This window comes from Eucalyptus grandis, chromosome 6 (genome assembly GCF_016545825.1).
Source record: "Eucalyptus grandis isolate ANBG69807.140 chromosome 6, ASM1654582v1, whole genome shotgun sequence".
Lineage (NCBI taxonomy): Eukaryota > Viridiplantae > Streptophyta > Magnoliopsida > Myrtales > Myrtaceae > Eucalyptus > Eucalyptus grandis.
This window is the reverse complement of record NC_052617.1, coordinates 49,675,132-49,694,143: the sequence shown is the minus strand read 5'-3', so window position 1 is coordinate 49,694,143 and position 19,012 is coordinate 49,675,132. Positions and strand designations below refer to the sequence as shown.

The 19,012-nt window shown below is 38.1% G+C and overlaps 2 protein-coding genes across 2 annotated transcripts; one reads left to right on the top strand and one right to left on the bottom strand.

Moving 5' to 3' along the window:
- Positions 1-895: 895 nt before the first annotated feature.
- On the bottom strand, positions 896-3,144 carry LOC104450491. Its single transcript, XM_010065069.3, has 3 exons — positions 2,843-3,144; positions 2,659-2,748; positions 896-1,162 (listed from the first exon to the last, which is right to left on the bottom strand). Exons 1-3 carry the CDS (start codon positions 3,098-3,100, stop codon positions 1,085-1,087), a joined length of 426 nt encoding a protein of 141 aa, XP_010063371.2. The 5' UTR covers positions 3,101-3,144; the 3' UTR covers positions 896-1,084.
- A 9,294-nt stretch (positions 3,145-12,438) lies between these two features.
- LOC104452186 (ethylene-responsive transcription factor ERF014) lies at positions 12,439-13,529 on the top strand. The gene has a single exon (XM_018875785.2). It carries the CDS (start codon positions 12,607-12,609, stop codon positions 13,261-13,263), a length of 657 nt encoding a protein of 218 aa, XP_018731330.2. The 5' UTR covers positions 12,439-12,606; the 3' UTR covers positions 13,264-13,529.
- Positions 13,530-19,012: the final 5,483 nt, after the last annotated feature.

Genomic DNA, 19,012 nt, shown 5'->3' with positions numbered 1-19,012 from the left:
CAGAGGACAGACAATTTACGCTGGCACATTTAGATTTACAAGGACTCTAATTTCTTGCGAGTTAGCCTGAAGAGAGTTATGTAAAGCATGAAAGAAAGTGGAAAAAGATGGCGAGAAGGACGATAGATTCCCCTTCTTGGTCAAAAGAATAATATCGATGCTAGTCGATAATGCTGGACCGCTGATATCGACGTTAGCAAATGTAGTGATGAGTGGAACTTTCTCTTCAACTTTTGATGGACACGAGCTTCAATGTCGTTTTTCCGAGTGACTTTCTGTGTTGGCCTAAAACTCGAGGGCTAAAGGCAAGTCACCTTTTACACGGCAAAAAAACAAGGCAAAACCTTCCCTGGATCTTTATTTAGATGAACCTGGGCAATCACAGCATATGATCACATAAGTGACAGCGAAAATCCCACGGTGGCTGCGAGTGTGCCAAGTTCACACGACACTTTTCCCGAAACAGAGGGCCCCGGGCCATCTAAATTACAATTCCCCAACTCAGCGGAGAACAAGAACCCTCAGGACATTTGGGGTTGTCATCATGTCGACGACAAAATTTCTCGTGTTGAATTTAAACCTGTGAAAGTAAGTGATAGGGGGATGAAGAGAAAGCTAGTCATTGTTTCAATGTATTACTCTTCTTATTCCATGGGTGATCTAAGCTACGAGTACAGGATGCGGAGAGTCTAGTATATTTCATAGGATAGTCTTCCAACATTCTATTTAACATACATATTGTCCATGCGAGAGTTATGAGTGCCTCCCTGCATTGGCACAGGGTAACACTCTAAAAAGTACTAGGATTGAATTAAGGAAATAAAACATCTTCAGACTGAAATTTTGACCCAGCAAGAATACATTGCGAAATCTAACATAATAGGCAGCACAGAAAGGAGTATAAGGATTGAGAACTGAATAACAATTAAGGCAACCAACGTTAAAATGTTTACAGCTCTGTTGAGGAGCGTAGCTTATAGTAAGGCACAAAAATTTGCACGGTTGAGGATCAGCAAAGGAATAAGACCTGTGAAACAAATTGTGCATTCAATGCTCAAGTCTCCACAAATGGAACTAGCAAATCTCATTGTTTCAATGCTGCAGCTATCTTCTTTTGGATGAGCTCCACTCCGAGGCGAGGAGACAATCTTGGCAAAATTTCCTAAAGCACAGAATTCAGTTAGATATGTCCAGGAAATGCAATGTAAAAGTTAGAACCCAAGCAATCAAACCAATTGGGTTTGGTTGATTTAAAAGACAACTTAGAAGGCTTCTCGCATATTAAGCCAATGATAAAGGCACAATCAAATATTTTTGAGCGAAGCACATTCAGGATAATCGCCTCATTGTGGTTGATAATCAAGCAGTTTGGAAAAATGAGGCCATTGATGGCATTTTTGTTTCATGGGCTTCAATTTTTCTTTGGCCAATTTAGTAGGCTTCGGTTGATTCAAAACATGTTTGGCAGGAAAATTTGCAGAGGTCCAAACACCAATTCAATCCATTCTAGGGAACTCAAATGAGAGATCTAGCCTATGTAGAACTGAAGGCAGAATAGTATGTTCAGACACAATCATACAAAAGCAGAAAGAAACAAGGAAACCTCAATGGGAGAAAAACAGTCTGTTACAGTCAAGAATGGCAGCCCAATACAGACATAAGGTTGCCAGTCGTATGTCATCATTTTCATATAGGTGTAGGATGTAGCCTTTTAAAATTTGACCAGGAAAAAGTTCAACCAAATCTTGACCCATCTGGCACAGGCCAAAGGGTAAATGCAGTTTTCATATTTGGTCAACAAACCACAGCGCAACACAGAATACAACAAGGGAAGAATTGAACTCGCAACGATTTGATGAAAGGCTAAGCAAGCATCCGTTGGATAGTGGATATGGTCTGATATCTTGCTTCTCTGTCACAGTATTAGCACCATCAGAAGGTAAAAATTGTGTCACAAAATCCATCCCTACAGATTGTGTACACTATAAGTCTAGTGGAAATTGACAATTGGCAACTAACAGCTAAAAATCCCTGCATTCAAATGGCATAGAAAACAGAGAGACAAAATTGTCTACCCGAACAAAATGGAAAAGCAGGACATTAAACTGATGATAATCCAAGTGATATCCACATTTCAGGTCTAACTAGTTCTAATTCCTTAGCTCTGTACACACTTTAGAGAGTGCAAGTAGCCTCCCACTTTCCTTCCAGCTAGACTAGTAGATGGTATTGCCATTCTTCTGATCAATTTGTCTCGCCTCAGCCTAGACTCTCGGCCCACCTCCACACAGGTCTCTGGTGAGTTCATGTTACAAAGATATGGAAGAAGCAAGGGCACACTAAGCAGCCAGCTTTGAATAGCACCTTAATGTACCACATTGTTCCCTGTTGCTCCTTGATTTATTTTTTATGAAGATAAACATCACATTGGCACGGTCGGCATCTATTCGAGTGCAATAATGTTCTTGTTCAAATCAGTCTAAGAACCCGCCATTTCGTATGATCGGGCATCTGCTCCACTCATATCTAATCCAATACGTATCTACAATGCACCAACCATATCCTATTCCATGAACGAATTGCTTCAACAAGAGAAAAACCTCGGTTCTTTTGACAGGAAATGAAGGCTCAAGCAGTCAAAAATCCCCAAAGCCTTACCTCAGAACCATCAGAGAGCACTTTGGCCAGCACAGGTATCTCGTACTGGTAAGTTCTCTCCCACTCCGGGTTGCTCGTTATGTCCCTAACCTGCGCCAAAGCATCATGGAACAGAGAGGTCAATTCGCCGGAAAAAGGACTCCCCTCAAACATCCACAATTACACTTGTTCGCAGCACTCGTACCTGTAAATCGACGTCCTGGAGAGAGTCCGGCCCGGAAATCAGGAAGGCGGCTTGGAGCTTCTCTTTGAGGCCATCGCACAAACAGCAGCCGGGCTTGGAGTAGAGGACGAGCTTCCTCGCAGCATGCGAAGGAGAAGGAGGAGGAGGACAGGAGTAGGAGGCGGAGATGAAAGAATTGAGAGCGCACTTAGGCAGTCTCCGCGCCAAAGCCAACGTCGACGACGGCCAGGCCACGGCGGCGACCGCTGCGATGGCCATGACTCTCCGGTGGCCGGTGATAGAGAATTTCGGGCTTTGGGGATATTGTTGGCTGGGCGCCCGGTAGCTGCTGTTTTGCTTGCATCGCCGGCGGAGGATTTTGGGCTGGAAGATTTTGGGCCGGCCCGTTTCAGCTGGACCCGGTTATTGAATATGGAATATGGGATCCACAAAGGAGCGGCGGGAAAAATAAATCCACGAGTTTAATTTTAGAAAAATAACGTATACGGGTTTTTTAATTAGCGAGTAATTCTCACTCCAAAATCAAATTAATTTTTTAAATTTTAGAAGAATTTTTACAATTATGTGACTTTTTATGAACTTTTGTCAAATGTTGACATACTTGAAGATGCATTTTTATTCTTTCTTTACTTGAAGGTGCATTCTTATTTTTTTTTTTCGATATTAGAATTCACTTTACCGATGGGCAGTGTTTCCTTTCAAACCTATTTGATTGAAAACGATATATAATCTGGTCATGCTTCTCGTGTTGAATCAAATGCTTTCTTTATTTACAATCATATAACCTATTTGCTTTCTACGGAGAACTTGATTAATTTTAATATCGTATCCACACAAAGCATGGATATTAAAATTAATTTTTTGTAATAAAAGGCACGGTGAATAGTACCATAAACGTAGTTAGGATAACACGATGACAATTGATCAAACAATATTTAGATGAAAAAACAATTCATATACGTCACACCCCAAAACCAATAAGAGTAGGGGATGACACGGTTATCCTTCCTGACGCAGTCTCAAATCACCAAGATATAACTCCCAAAAGTTCCTTTGTTGATATCGCTTTCGTACTACTCATCGCTAACTTAAGAACATGAAAAGATTAGAAAATAGAAGGTGAGCAACACAGCTCAATAAATAGTGCATCTCTTTTAAGTGGATCGAGAACTCGTTATGCATATTTACAAAATCAAACCACAACTATTTTAACCAAAATCCATAATATAACAAACATATAATAATAGAACAAGTTACATATGTTTCAACATAACTATATTTAAAGTAGAAATATTCATTTCATAATAATATCAAAATAAACATCAATGATCAAATCCATTTATCAATCTCATTAATTCACATATTAATAGTCCATTCCATTGGTTAATCTTATGCCGCATATCAATGGTCTATTCCATTAATCAATCTTATATGAAATCACACGTTGATGGTCTATTTTAACAACTAATCTCAAATCACACATCGATGATCTATTCCATCGACTGAACTCAAATCACATGTCAATGGTCCACTCCATTGGCAAACTCATATCACATGTCAATGATTTACTCCATCGACTAATCTATTGCTCAATATCAAATCACGGTTAAGATACAACGCTTAGTGACAAGGCAATCAAGAGAGGGTCTTCATTTATTATTAGCCAGTCGCTCGATCCACAATGATATCCTAAACTAGTATACACATACTTACAAGCCCCTCACTAGGCTCACAGTGATAATTGAGTATCAATACCAATCCACGACAACATTCTCCATAATCCACAAAACCAAACCTAAAAATCATTTCATATATCACAATACTTTTTGTAAAACATTTCTCAAATCATTTCAAGACTCGTCTAAGAAATCGATATTACAAATCTAATCAAATTAAATGTATATCATAAAGAATTTCACAAATCGATATACATAACATTTCATAACCCATGCTCAAAGAACTTTTTGTAAAAAGGTTTCACAAATCTAATATATATATATATAATATTTATCAACTTCGTTTCTTGAATAGAGTATATTTTTATACTCTCCATTTCTTACACTATCCACAATTACCAAAACATAACAAATGCCTGATCTAAATTTTATGCAACAAACACACTTATTTATATCTCATAAGATAACAAATCCTTACCATTTTGAAAACATGAGTTTACAAATTTTTAAAAGAGAAGCAGTACTCACCTCGAAATACTTACGACCAAATAATAAGCGTTACTCAAATTATCGAACTCGTGATCCTATCAAATAAGAGAGAAACAATGTTAAAATCGATTAAAATGCTACCTCAACTATGACTCAATTAAACTAAGCTTGAACGCTTGAAAATCTACTCCCACGTGCTAACAAAATGCTCACTCAAAGCAATTATTCAAAGCCGTCCATAGTGCGAAGCTTAGGGCGAAACTTTGTTGTGCTATAACTTTCTCCACCGAACCCGTTTTAATTGTACTTATAGTCAATTAAAAGCCCTTCCAACATACTATACAAACCCCAATTTAGCCAACCCAAAATCAAGCTGAAAATCAACCAAATATTGCCCCAAAATCCTAGATGCGCACTGTTCATCATGTGTGAGAAATTTCAAATTTTCATTTTGGGCAAACCATAAGCTCAAATCAAGATCCGTCATATCCTACAGCTTCACAACATCCTAAACTATCATTTCTATATAAATACGTAGCTCAACGACTCAATAATTGGATTTCAGTGCACAAATCTCTAATAATTCTGAATTTCAAGCCCTAATTGCGACGGTTTGTTCGAATAAATGATTAGAGGCTTCGATCACTTAGTGGCATTACAAAATAAAATTGAATTCATTTGATGAGGCATTTGGATCATGAACATGTGATTTTTTTTCCCCTTTCTTCTTCTTCCTTCCCTTCTTTTCTCTCTTCTCTCTCCTCTCTTTTTTTCCCCTTTCTGCTTCACCCAAACTCTCTCGCTCTCTCTCTCTCTCTCTCTCTCTCTATGAAGCTGAAGCCTCCCCCTTATCCCCTTTTCTTTGACTTTTCAACACTTCTTCTTTTTCTTCTTTTTGGACCCACCAGCCAATATAAGTTGCAAATTTTTCTAAACATGTTTTCTGAATTTCAGATTGAAATTCATGAAGACCAAGGATAAATATTTCCTTGAGCACTTTATTCTCATCAATCCTAATATGCCAACAATGTTATTCACCGATGATGCCCTCAAAACTCTCCCAATCTTGAAAGAAGCGAATTCGTCGAGGCGTGTGTACTCAATTTGACGAACCATGAGCCCTTGTTGTCCCATGTTCTCCATGTGAAACAGACCTAGTGGTTAGTTTGTTTTTGTCTTGTAGTTTAGAATAAAGTGATTTTGTTCTTACTAGAAATATAATCATTTTCCTTCGATCTAAACTTATTATTTTTGGGTATATGAAAAACGGTTTTCATATATAGATAGATTGGTTTTCCGTCTTCCAAATATCAACATCCTCTGAACTCTTTCCACGATGCTTCTCCATCTCTCCGCCGATCTAGAGAGCGAAAGAGACTGACCTAATACACATGGGCCTTGCCTCTTCAACTTCCAACATCTTTCCGAAGAAAACCAAAAGCTCTGAATATACAAACGTATATAATATGCCTTCTGATCCCCTTCTGAACCCTCTGCCGATTTCTGCCCATTCTTCAACAGCACGATATCTTTGCATTAGATTCTCTTGTACTTAGGCGAGGCGACCATGCGACCCCTGGTTACTGTGTGTGCTAGTTTCGTGGAAACTGTAATGGGTAGTAGCAGAAGGATGTGGAGAGTTGGGTGAGATCGTGCAGATGATTTCTTGGAGTATTGGATGGACAAGCGTATGAAGAATAATGAGCAAAACGCACGGTAGGTTTCATCATTTTGTTCGGTTGTTCTAGTTCATTATAGTAGGAAGTGCAGAAGCATGTTTACTGACAAGAGCTAACCAAATTCAGGTTATTCGAAGGTTAAATGTGTAAGAGTTATTCTGATGTGGGTTACATGAACTAAGATTAAAATTCACCCTTTTTATGGGGATGGTTTAAGAAGTTGAGATATAAAAATTCTTAATCAATTTAATATAAGGCTGGCAGGTGTGGATCGAGTAAAGCCCGGCCTATAATGAGAGGGTTTGTAACTGAAAACTCTATAAATAGTACTCAGATATCTTCTTTAACTTAAATACACCAATAACCTCGCATAAGAAGTAGTTATAAAATGCAATTCATGAGGAATAGTCTCATTGAGTTAATGATAAAATGGGCAATTAAAGGGAAGCCCCTCAATCCTCGATCGTCACTATTTCACATCAAAAACGAACGATGAATTCCAAATAAATCCCCTTGTCTCCATAACGGTGTTCCAAATACTGGTTATGTAGATCCTCGAGTGCCATTTTCGCGGCTTACAAAATGTTCCTCCTACTAATCTTCTTTTTATTTATTTATTTTGGGTTTAATTCAAAATCGGGGAGCATGCATTGACACAACACAACGAATCATATATGCAGCTATCCATAAATAACTTAGGACTACATAAGTTCTAATATTTATTTATTTATTTATTTGAACCGTCTCGTAATTGTTTATAGCAGATCTATGTGGGTGAGTGGATCAAATTTTAAATAGATCAAATCGTCATCAATAGGGATATGTAGCTTCCACAAGCTATATCCGTCTTCTCTTACATGAATGGCTCAATATGTATAGAAAACTTAGATGTATAAAGTCATTCACGAACCATATTTACGACTGGATAAGGTCACGTTTATAGTTGGCGTTTTGTGAAAGAGAATACTTCACAGATATTAGAGTTAAATTTAATGACCAGACTAATATAATGCGAATGGTTTCATATTTTTTTAACTGTCGATGCCCATGCTTCATTGTTTTGCTTTTCGTGAAGTTCATGGCCTCCATGATGATCTCATATTTCAAAAATACCATCCCACTTGCTTATAATGTGAACATGTCATCTGTCAGACACATCCCTAAAAAGTTAACTTTCAAACGGATTGATCCTGGCAACAGTTGACAATTAATCACTTATGCACTGTATTATTCTATATGCTTCATCTTGTAATCTACAGTTGACCAAACCCTCATTGTGTTCATATCCTCCTTTTTCAAATCTGGTGGACGGACATTCACATTCACATTTCGGAAGTAACAATTCTAGCTCGAGACATTATAATTGGCAAATAAAATTGGTTCACATGGCAAATCACAATTGGGTATTTAAGTAAGTGGATCATTTTCAAATGTAGAATGAAAATTTAGCGAATAACTCTATGAACTAAACTTTTAATCAATCTCTGTTCATATCCCAAGTATTATTGTTATTATAATATATATGAGTGAAATTTCCTGCCAACTTCTTAAGGACAAAGTCCTTATATTGCTCCATAATATATGGCTTTATGTAAATTAAACAAATGAGGGGAGCGTAGCAGGAACATGTGGGATGATGCCGAATATAGTACCGCCTGATTGGATGAAGCAATTAAGCATTGATTAATTAAAAAAGAATCAAAAGAAGAACATCGAAGTTTTAATAACTAGAAAGAGATGAAGCAAGGCAAACGAGGACTCGTACGGATTTGACGACACTATTCTTTTCAACACGTGCATCGGGTCGGACAAAGCAATTCTGCTGCCCGCCTGTCTTCCTTCCTAGTTCCCACGTGTACGACACCAGTGTTTGATTTATTGTTTTTGTTTTAATTTCTTTTGAACAAATTATATCATTGCTTGATGTCGGCTAAGCACTCTTCATAACCTACAAAAGAAGGAAGAGATTATTATTCACGAGATGGACTCATTTTGGTTATCCTCATGGGATTGCCTTGATCAACCGACGATTCCTAAAGAAAGAAAAATAGAAAAAAAAAAAAAAGGAGGTTCATTTATAGTGTGTAAAGGTGCAGTAAGGGACAGTGAAAATTCGTCATTTTTGCACAAAACTATTCATAAAAGGACTTTGGTAAGCTAAAGGAAACATTGAAGGAAGGGTTGTTAAAGTAATTAAATATAAAAACATATCTTCATCTAATAGTTTAAACTTTAGAATAGTTGACAGTAATCCCACAAAATCTCTCATGATATCGTCGCTTGAGGCCGCGGGATCCAGGCAATGCCGGCCAGCTACCTCCCCCACCACAACCACCAGCTCCGGTTGCCTCCCAATCATTCCCCTCTGCTTCAACATCTCCTCCGCCTTTTTCCTTTTCTTTTTTTCTTTTCACCTCAAAGTTACTTTGCAAAATACACCAAAATGAGAGTATCCAAATACTTTTGCCTTCATCAAATGCCCATTCCTCTAGAGATACTTGGGGAAATGCAAAGCCATTTCCCCAAAATCGAACCAAACAGCCCTAAGCCCCATTTGTTTCCCTAATTAAATTTCCACACTTAATACTAGACAAAAGGCTAGACTAAATGTAAGGGAAAGTGTTAAAATAATTAAATATAAAACCATACCTTCAACTAATAGCTTAAATTTTTAGAACGGTTGGTAATGGTTCCGCAAAATCTCAAAAAAGGAGGAGTGTTAAAGTAATTATAGCAATGATCCCACAAAATCTCATGGGGTCACCTTCTGTCACATCCCTATCGATAAGAAGATTGCTCTTTATTTTAAGCAAAAAAAAAAAAAAAACTGGACTGTCATTGAACACAACAAAAGGAATTATTTATTTACACAAAAATAAAAATAAACATATTTTGGTTATTATTGACAAATGATATACGCAATCGATGAGAGTAGAGTTTGATGAAAAGTAGAAGTCATTGACAACGTAATGTGAAAGTTATTAACAAGAGCCCTCAAGATTTAGAAAATTGATCGACAACCATTGACAACAAGTAATTGACATAAAACATAACCGTTGGGTGGTTATGTTCATTGCCGCTATTTTAAAGTTATTTTTTTCATAAATTCTTGTGGATAAGTGTTATAGGAGTTAATGGATAAGGCAACTTCTTGTAACTATCATTAGAAAGTTATTTGTTTATTTGAATTCTAAATTGTAACTATTATATGTAATTGTCAAATTGTAAACTTTAAATAGCAACATCAAACTTTTTGTAAAAGCCCCAATCAATTAATCAAAGAACTCAATGTTCTCACAAATTGATCTTTATCTTTACTTTTTTTTTTTGCAATTTGAATATCTTTCAATTTCTATACTTTAGCCGTAGTTTCATATATCTCATCATTGATTAAATTCCGCCTTACATCTTAATTGCAGTTCTCGTTGATTAAATTTCAACATTCATCTTGTCATGGATTAAATTCCAGCAAATGTTTTTATGTCATCAGGCTTCATCATTGATTAGATTATGATGAAGCATATCTGTTCTTTGTGTTCCATTGATAAAACTCATGTCTAGAATCACCATGAAATCCATTTCCTCTTCATAAAAAAAAAAAAAAAATTCAGTGAAAAGTATTTCGTTGATGATACGATTTCGGTGAAACACTATTAATATGAATATTATATTCATGCGTGCATGTTTTTTTCCAAGTATATTAAGACAGTCGTATAGATGATTCTTCATTTTTTTTTTATGGGTAAGTACTATTTGACAACAATATTTTTAGCTTTTTTCAAGATCATCCATTTCAAATGTGAAATAGCCTTCACGACGTCCTAATCTCCATTCCAACGACACTTCGATCTCTATTTTAGTTTCGGAACTCACTTCGAAATCAAGACGAGTGCATTGAAAATATAGTGAGCATTCTTTCCCTATATGAGGAAATGACCACTCCCTCACTAATTTCTTGTACAGAAATTTTATTTGTCCTCCGGTGTGTTTTTGTCTGTTCTGTTCATATCTAATATGCAAAGTCCATCACACTAAAATATCAAGATTTCTAAATAAATGAAATATTCCATTCACCGTGCTAAAGGCTTAAGGAAAAGAATTGTGGTATCACTAGCATTTTCTTTCTGAAAATAACGCGACATGCTTTTGGATTTAACGATGAGAGGACGCGTCTTGGGCATCAGCCAACGCACTCGAGCTGTCGAAGATAATATGCAGAAAGTAACAAAGAGAAAGTGCCCGGTGGGTGGGAACAGCGTGCCGTACCAAATAGAATCTCACAAGCAAGTCAAGCCGTGCATGGGATTCATTGCATGCCCACGTAAGCCAAAGAAAGTGTGCTTCACAGCGACACGACATGGACCCAGGGCTCGACAGAGACGGTCATCCTTCTCATCCTTTATTCTATACTTTTTACATAGAGAGAGAGAGAGGGACGCGGTTTTGGGAGATGCAAAGACAGAGGAGGGACAGCTGGTATTGGCGTAAGGAAAAGTTGCGATCAGAGAGACTGCGCGTATTGATTTTTGCGTGTCTATACTTATGGAGATTGTCATTAGCTGACGCCCACTCTATATTTGAAACACACCCATCACCCTCTGCAACACCATCCTGGAAGCTGCCTGCTCAGAGAATCCTATGTCTCTCTCTCCTCTCGCATCCCACCCGCACAGGCACCGATGGACATCTAGTATTTAGTTTACTGGTAAATCCATCGACCATTAGGTTAGATTGGATAGAAAATAATTTACTTCAAATTGATCTTTTGAATCCATTTTAACATATTTTTATATAATATAAATCTAGTGACTTTTATCCGATCCGACCAATCTATATTACTAAAACACTTACATATTTAATCTAATTTAGGAAAATTTATACACCAATTGATATGAATATGCAAAGTAAGCGAGTGCAAAATTAAGTGAAGGCAAGAGAGAATGAAGAGTGAGTTATTGAAATAGGTTGGGTCTACATAAATTGTGAATTCATCTGACACTCATTCACTTAGTATAACTAACCATATAATAACGCAATCATTAAATATGGGTTAAGAAATAAGTCTATAACCCATTTTAATAGATAATTATTTACTAGTAACATTATCATCATCACTGCAAGGTTCGGTGAAATCTTTTCGCAAGTAAAATAAATAGAAGATCTTCTCTTTACGTGCATATACAATTCTGAGCAAAAAAACCCTAGTATTAGCTAAGGTAGTAATATTAAGTAATAGATTGCCATTCCACACCTGCAACTAGGCGAACGCCATTTGGTGGATGGAGATTTATAAGGTTGGTTCACCCGAGTATCGGGATGCATCATGCTACACAAGTCGTGTAATTTTCCTTTTATACAAGCTCTCTTTGTTAATGATCTAGGTAGCTGATTCCCATAAAACATAGACGTGTCTCTATAGATAGATTACATGATCTGTGTATCAAATACCAGTTTGCGACCTAAACTTTCATTTGATATGTATAACGAATACGATTTTGAGACCGTACACAAGTGTTAAGAAAAGATGCTTCATGTTATTTTTTGGATTTTGACCATTCGTTCAAATTTTATTTCACCTGCTGCTTTTATATAACTCATAAAATGGAAGATTGTTCCGTAGAGATTCCGAGAGTTACCTAATCAGGCGGTCTTCCTCGGCATCATAAAACTAAGATTGACAGCCAGTTTCGCACTTGCGTTTATACTTGGAAGGTAACCTAGGCGAAGCCATGTCTGTTCATTGACCAAATGGAATCTGCTTGGAACCCCCCTCCATCTCCAACCTGCGTCATCTATAAATACTCTCTCTCTCTCTCTCTTTTTCTCTATCTGTCTCACCTCGATCTCCCTCTCGAGTCCCGACGCAAGAGACGAAAACATAGAAGCTCAAACGTCGTTCTCACTTCAGTGTTCATCGACAATGGTGAAGAGAAGCAGCGACCCCAAGATCCAATCGGAGCCTCCCAAGCGGACCTCGCCGTCGTCCGCGCCGGCGTGCAGGAAGTACAAGGGCGTGAGGATGAGGACCTGGGGCTCCTGGGTCTCCGAGATCCGCGCCCCGAACCAGAAGGCGCGGATCTGGCTCGGCTCCTACGCCACCGCCGAAGCAGCCGCCCGGGCCTACGACGCCGCCTTGCTCTGCCTCAAGGGCTCTTCGGCGGCGTCGGCGCCTCACGGCCTCAACTTCCCTCGCTCCTCTCTCGCCCATCGCATCCCCGACCACGCCACCCCCATGTCCCCCAAATCCATCCAGCGGGTGGCGGCTGCGGCGGCGGCCGAGGAAGAGGAGGGCGGATCTCTTGACTGCGCCGCCTCGAGCCCGCAGTCTCCATGCCAGCAGTCCCCGTCGCCCTCGTCGTCGTCGCTGGCCTCGTCCCCGTCCCCGTCGCCGCCCGATCACCTGGATGACGACGTCGTCCTCCTCCCTGCAGCAGAGTGGGACGACACGTGGTGCAATCTAGAGGGCTTGCTGCAGTCGCCGAGGTTCCTGAGTCCGATGTTCGCCGACGGCGCGTCGTCTGATGATTATTACGAAGAAGCCGGCGATATTCGACTCTGGAACTGGAACTTTTGCTGATTTTCTTTTTTTCTTTTTTTCTTTTTTCCCTCCCTTGCCTTTTTTTCTTATCTGAGTCAATTACCAACGTAAATTCGAGAAAAGACGAGGAAAGCTCGTCGAGGAAGAGATTTTCTTTTTTTTTTTCATAAATAATTTTTCGTATGCGCTATTTTGGAATCTCCCATGTGATCTGGTGGTGCGCAATGCACGTGGGGGTGTCGATTTCGGACCAAGCCATGTTCCGAACGCTAATTCATTTATTCTTTCATTGGCAAGCTAATAGATTCTCTACATCTGCGCCGTCTATTTCTGTCTTTTTAAATTATTATTTATTTTATATTAAGAAAATACCCTTCTTTTTCTTCGTACTCATGTGATGGAGCTGAAGCCAGGTGGTCAGCTGACTTGACCTTAAATCAAATGAAGGTGTTAAGAAGATGGTCATTTCTTCTTAGAAAGGGTGGTGTTTGATATTGGATAACGGTTTCATTGATACCAAGGTATACATTAAGATTGATTTTACGCAATCCATAGATTCGATAAATGTGACTGACTCTAATTATGTCCACACTATGACTTTTCTAACTATGTATCAAAATTTTATCAAATCGCAAAATACACAAATTGCACATATAGCGGTCCTCTTAGCGCTCTATTTGGATGGAGAAAATGACATAAATGATTCATAAACTTTAGCATGATGTGTAATATTGTTCATGAACTTTCAAATTGTTCGGTATAATGGTTCCTAAACTTTTGGCATGCGTTCAATTAAGTCATTGGCTTATATGAAAATGTTCAATATTATTTTTGAACTTAATTGAGTATATACCAAAAGTCTAGGGATTACCATACCAAACGAATTGAAAATTAAGAGATTACGTTATACATTGGGTCAAAACTCAATGATTTTATCAAACAAATTAAAAATTCAATAATCGCATTACACATTAGATCAAAGTTTGAGAGACCATTCATGTCCTCAATTCTTGTTTGGATCCATATTTGAAAGATAAGCCATGGTGATAAAAAATGTGAGGCACTGATTGATATTAATCCTTAGGTCCTTAGCAAAACCTTAAAAAACTATGACATCCAGGAAAAGACGGATTGAGGTTGGCATCAAGGCCTCGATAAAGATACTTGCCCCATTGCCAGACCCGACTACAACCCCTTCGAGGGGGGGGCTGGTAGCCTTGATTATCGCGACACCTTCCCCCTTGAAACACGGGGACGTGGTACAAGAAAGTGATGGGTCTCTCCCGAAAGGAGGAGGATAAAAAATGTGAGGCATTGATTGATATTGATCCTTGTTAAGGAATCTCCTCTTTTTTTTTTCTTTTTTTTTTGGGTTTTCCACTTAACAACTGCGATGCAGTGGACACTTTGCAGGGTGGTATATATTAGGCCATACGAAATAAAAAAAGAGAAGAAATTTGCAATAGAAATTACTGCGAAAGCGCTCAAATTTATGTTACCATACAACCATGTCTGAACAGGCCCGTGACCATGCAAGCATTTTCTCACTCTATCGGTCTGGTACTAAAATACCCTTTTGCAGATAGGACTTTCCGTTGTGTATTGCATGATGCTACCTAAGAGGCAAATCTTTATGGTCGTTTATAAGAATATGCGATGGACTTTAGAAGATTCAAATTTCGTATCTAAATAGTATAAATTCAAGTTCGTTCATGAAAGAGCACTCTTCAAATGGCCCGAAAATCTCTCCTCCTCTTATCATGGCCCCTGGGCCAACCAAAATCTGTGTTTCAGGGCTGAGTATTAGATGCGTTTGTTTCACAATAATGAACGATTTTGGAGAACATTTTCCTAAAACTGTTCATTTGAAATAATTAATCAATAAAAATATTTTAATTATTTAAAGGGATACAAGCAAACGGTTTTAAACTATATATATATTTTAAATTATTTATCTTTCTCAAAACAAAATGAACTCCTAAAAAGATTCAATATCCGTGTGTAAATAGTTTAAAATCCAAGTCGTTCATGAAATAGCTCTCTTCATGGGCCCGAAGATGATCTGTCTTCCTCTTACTTGCGGCCCGTGAGCAAATACAGTCCCACGGCCATGCAAAACCGGGCTTACTCAGGCTGCCAACGGACACAAATTCAAACAGGAAGACTGTTGGCCCAAAACAGTGATGGGCCGGTTTAATGGATTTCGCGAGATATAATTGGCCCAACAGAAATGTGATGGATTAGAGGATTCGTGTCCGATTTGAAAAGCTTAGACTTAATTAGTTGAATTATGACTTTGAGCAAAAGCCCTAACGCTTGTTAGCATGAACTAATTTATTCTCAACACTTGAAGAGTAGAACAAACCTCAATGGAAAAACAATTAACCGGTTTTGTAAATCTCTTCGAACTTGATAAATATATGTGCCATTCCATTTATCGAAATAAGGAGAGGGCAATACTCCCGATGTCCATTTCGATTGATTCTCCAAAAAGCATAGACATAAAACAATCGTTCCTCTTTCACATCAGTAACATCCATCGCATGTCTAGAAGAACGAGTTTGATGATTTTATTTATCTCACATCCATGCCCGTGATTCATTTAGACTTGATATCTACTTCATCATACTTGATAGGCTCAAATTATTCAAATATTTGCGATATAATTGTGGAATGGAGCCAGAAGGAACGTCATCGGCGTGCTATATATATAGCCTTATAATTAAGCCAACACGCAAATGATTTTACAAGCAGGCGTCTGATTATTTGTACCTGAAATATGTTCGAGGAGAAGACAAATAGGAATTTAGTCGCGCTTATGCGGAAGGAAGAAGGGACCCCTCTTTCCCAAGCAATGACGAGATTAAATAATAAGATAATAAAGCCCAAAGTATTTTTTATGATGGTCGCAAAGCTTTCAACCATTTCAACCGTATTATAATCTTCTGACATAAGCGCTAGCATCATAGATTTCAGGGAGTCGTCTCGAGGGCCGATGCTGTTCCAACTTTCGGCTTGCGTGGTCAACTGGCTTACCTCCATCCCCGACTTGGAGATGCACCGTACACGACTTTCGTTTTACCTGTAGAGTGTAGAGTAATGATTGTTTATGATACGGATTAACCCCGCTTCCGATCGTTTAGCTGCCGTTTAAGTAGACATGTACTAGCACGAAAGCTGAGAAATAATCAAAAGATGTCAGCACCTTAGTCATTCATCCTTACCACCAGGCTCCTAAGAAATAAGAAAAATGGCATAACTAATTATTGAATTTTGACTTAATTTATAATGCGATAATTGAACATTAATGTAGTATGCAATACCATTCTTGAATCTTTAATCTGCTTAGTGTGAACCTTAAATTTTTAATATACACTTTCGAACTATTCATAAATATTTAATGTTGTCCCTAAACTTAAATCGATGGAAGAATAACATTAGATATTTTCATATGATTTATGGACTGATTTAGATTATTTAGCAAAGGTTTTACCGAACAAATTAAAAATTTAGAAAATATTTGTGTCATTATCCTTAAAAAATTTCCCAAAAGGCTTTGATTAATTTAATGTTTGAGGGACTTAATATGATGCACGAAACTCATTCGAGATATTACTATCCTTAAACCAACAAAAGAAAAATCTAACCATAAGAGGTGGATTGAATTTCTTACGCATATCTCTCGATGCATTCCTGCGCATTTCAAGTAAATCCAAAGCTAACGCTTGGCATATCCTTGATACATCTTCCAGTCAAATTCAAGTGTTTATTTTTTTTCAATGTAAAAGCAGCAGAAGTCTTGCGCTGCCGTAGACGTTCAAATTTGAAATGAAGCGAGAGCGTGGCAGGATGGGTTTCGACCGGGGACCTGGGCAACGAGTCAAATTTCAAACATAAAAGCCAAAAGGGATCACGAAATGTGCGTAGAAAGTCAAGAAGTGGAGATGGGGATTAGGTGACTAACCAGGTCATAACTGGATCCGACGATTGCTTGATGAAAAGGACCATTGGATGGAAGGGACAGACCCCAAAGGAAATAAGCCAGAGAGAGAGACGCCAAGGAAAGAACCGTCGTCACATCTTAATTGAATTTTGAACACGATGGCCGTCGCTATCGCTCTAGGGTTTCATGATCAAAATTTAGTCCGTTCGTCAGATAAGTCACAAATCATTTTATGTTAGTCCAACCAAGACCACATAATCGGGAACACGAAATGGAGGAAAGAATCGGATCCGTGGGCGGTACGGTGCATTGTCAAAAGTCAACGGAAGGTGTTTTCCTATGATCATTGCTTGAACCGTTTGAAAGTGACATCGTTTTACGACCGATCATCTTAATTAGTTTTTTGATCAAGACAATTTTATGAATTGATGATTAAGATTGACGTGTATAACATAACATGTAAGGTCGTGATCGATGTGTCATTGCCCACATAGGCAATTATTAACTAACTGTAACACTTTATGATCTTCCTAATGTTAGTGGACCAAATTGATGAACGTGTTACATAGGCAAGCCTGGGGAATTTGGATTATGGACCTCTTCAAAGCATGAATTGCATATATTGTAGAAAGAATAATTAGTAAAATAGCAGCCTCTTTTTTTTTTGTCTTTAATGCATTGCCTCTTTTTCCTTTTTTATTTAATCTATTTCCCATTTGTTTTTTTTTTCATGAATAATGCACCAATTATGATTTTTTTCTGTGGAAAAAGAGAGGAAACCACATGGGTTTTAGACCTATAAGCTTAATTATGCTCTACTCCGTGGAACAGTAACATCATAGCTTGCCATAATTTACTGTTTCATTGTAGAAATCAACGCCTACTATAATAATGGTGTGGTTAAACTACTAAAGTTGGTTCATTCTGGGTTATCTTATTCAATCTCTCTCTCTCTCTCTCTCTCTCTCTCTCTTTCTCGGTTGAACAGCAACATCGATTGTCAGTTTGTGCAATAATGCCACCATTTCCATGCTGCTTCATGTGCCATTATCATACCCAAATCTGAAATAAAGCTATGGAGAGCCAGCTCAAGCGTGGCTAATTGCAGGTACATGATAGGAAAAAACGAGAAAAAAGCATCATACTACATACAGGAGCTACTCAGTCATTAAAGGTCTACTACTCGACTTTTTACCACCAAGATCCATGGACCCATATCTATAAGATTTGCGCCAATTTCTTGCAATCATAGAGTTGGGTTTTGCTAAAATAATGTGTTGGAACTCTCGAATTGGGTAAGAAACCTAGTCTTGAATTGAATCCTTTTTTTTTTTTTTTCCGACCAAGAAAAAAAAAATTGAGTCCATTTTCCATCGCATCGATCGTGGCTGATGCTTGATTGCAGTGCCCTCTTCTTAAGGTCGGAAAAACACTCCAAACAAAATTTAATATACTTGGCGACTGAAATTTTTGTAGGTGCTCAAGTTACAACAGGAACATGTGAAAGAAGGCCGGGACATTTTATCAAAGAGAATGAATTCTCCTATTTTTAATGTTCAAAGAACAGTTGTCAAGGAAGTGGTGAGTTGCATAAAAAATGTGTCTTTTGCCTTTGATCAATTGTACAAGAAAGAGAAACGAATTCCACGTTACATTAAAACCCTGATGCAGCGCCTGGAAGCTTGGGATTCAACGCACATGCTTTGGGGATTTTCCCAGGACATTGTAACTTTCATCTAACCTTTATCAAAGTGGAGAAGATGCATGGAACACATCACAACCTACGAGCACATAATATATATATATAGTCATACATGATGTTCAGATTGTTCAAGTGCACACCCA

Coding starts and splice junctions, on each gene's coding strand:
- LOC104450491 (XM_010065069.3), bottom strand. CDS start 3,100: ATGGCCATCGCAGCGGTCGCCGCCGTGGCCTGGCCGTCGTCGACGTTG. Junction 2,749..2,842: donor TCCAGGACGTCGATTTACAG/GTACGAGTGCTG, acceptor GCTTTGGCGCAG/GTTAGGGACATAACGAGCAA. Junction 1,163..2,658: donor TGCTCTCTGATGGTTCTGAG/GTAAGGCTTTGG, acceptor TCTGTGCTTTAG/GAAATTTTGCCAAGATTGTC.
- LOC104452186 (XM_018875785.2), top strand. CDS start 12,607: ATGGTGAAGAGAAGCAGCGACCCCAAGATCCAATCGGAGCCTCCCAAG.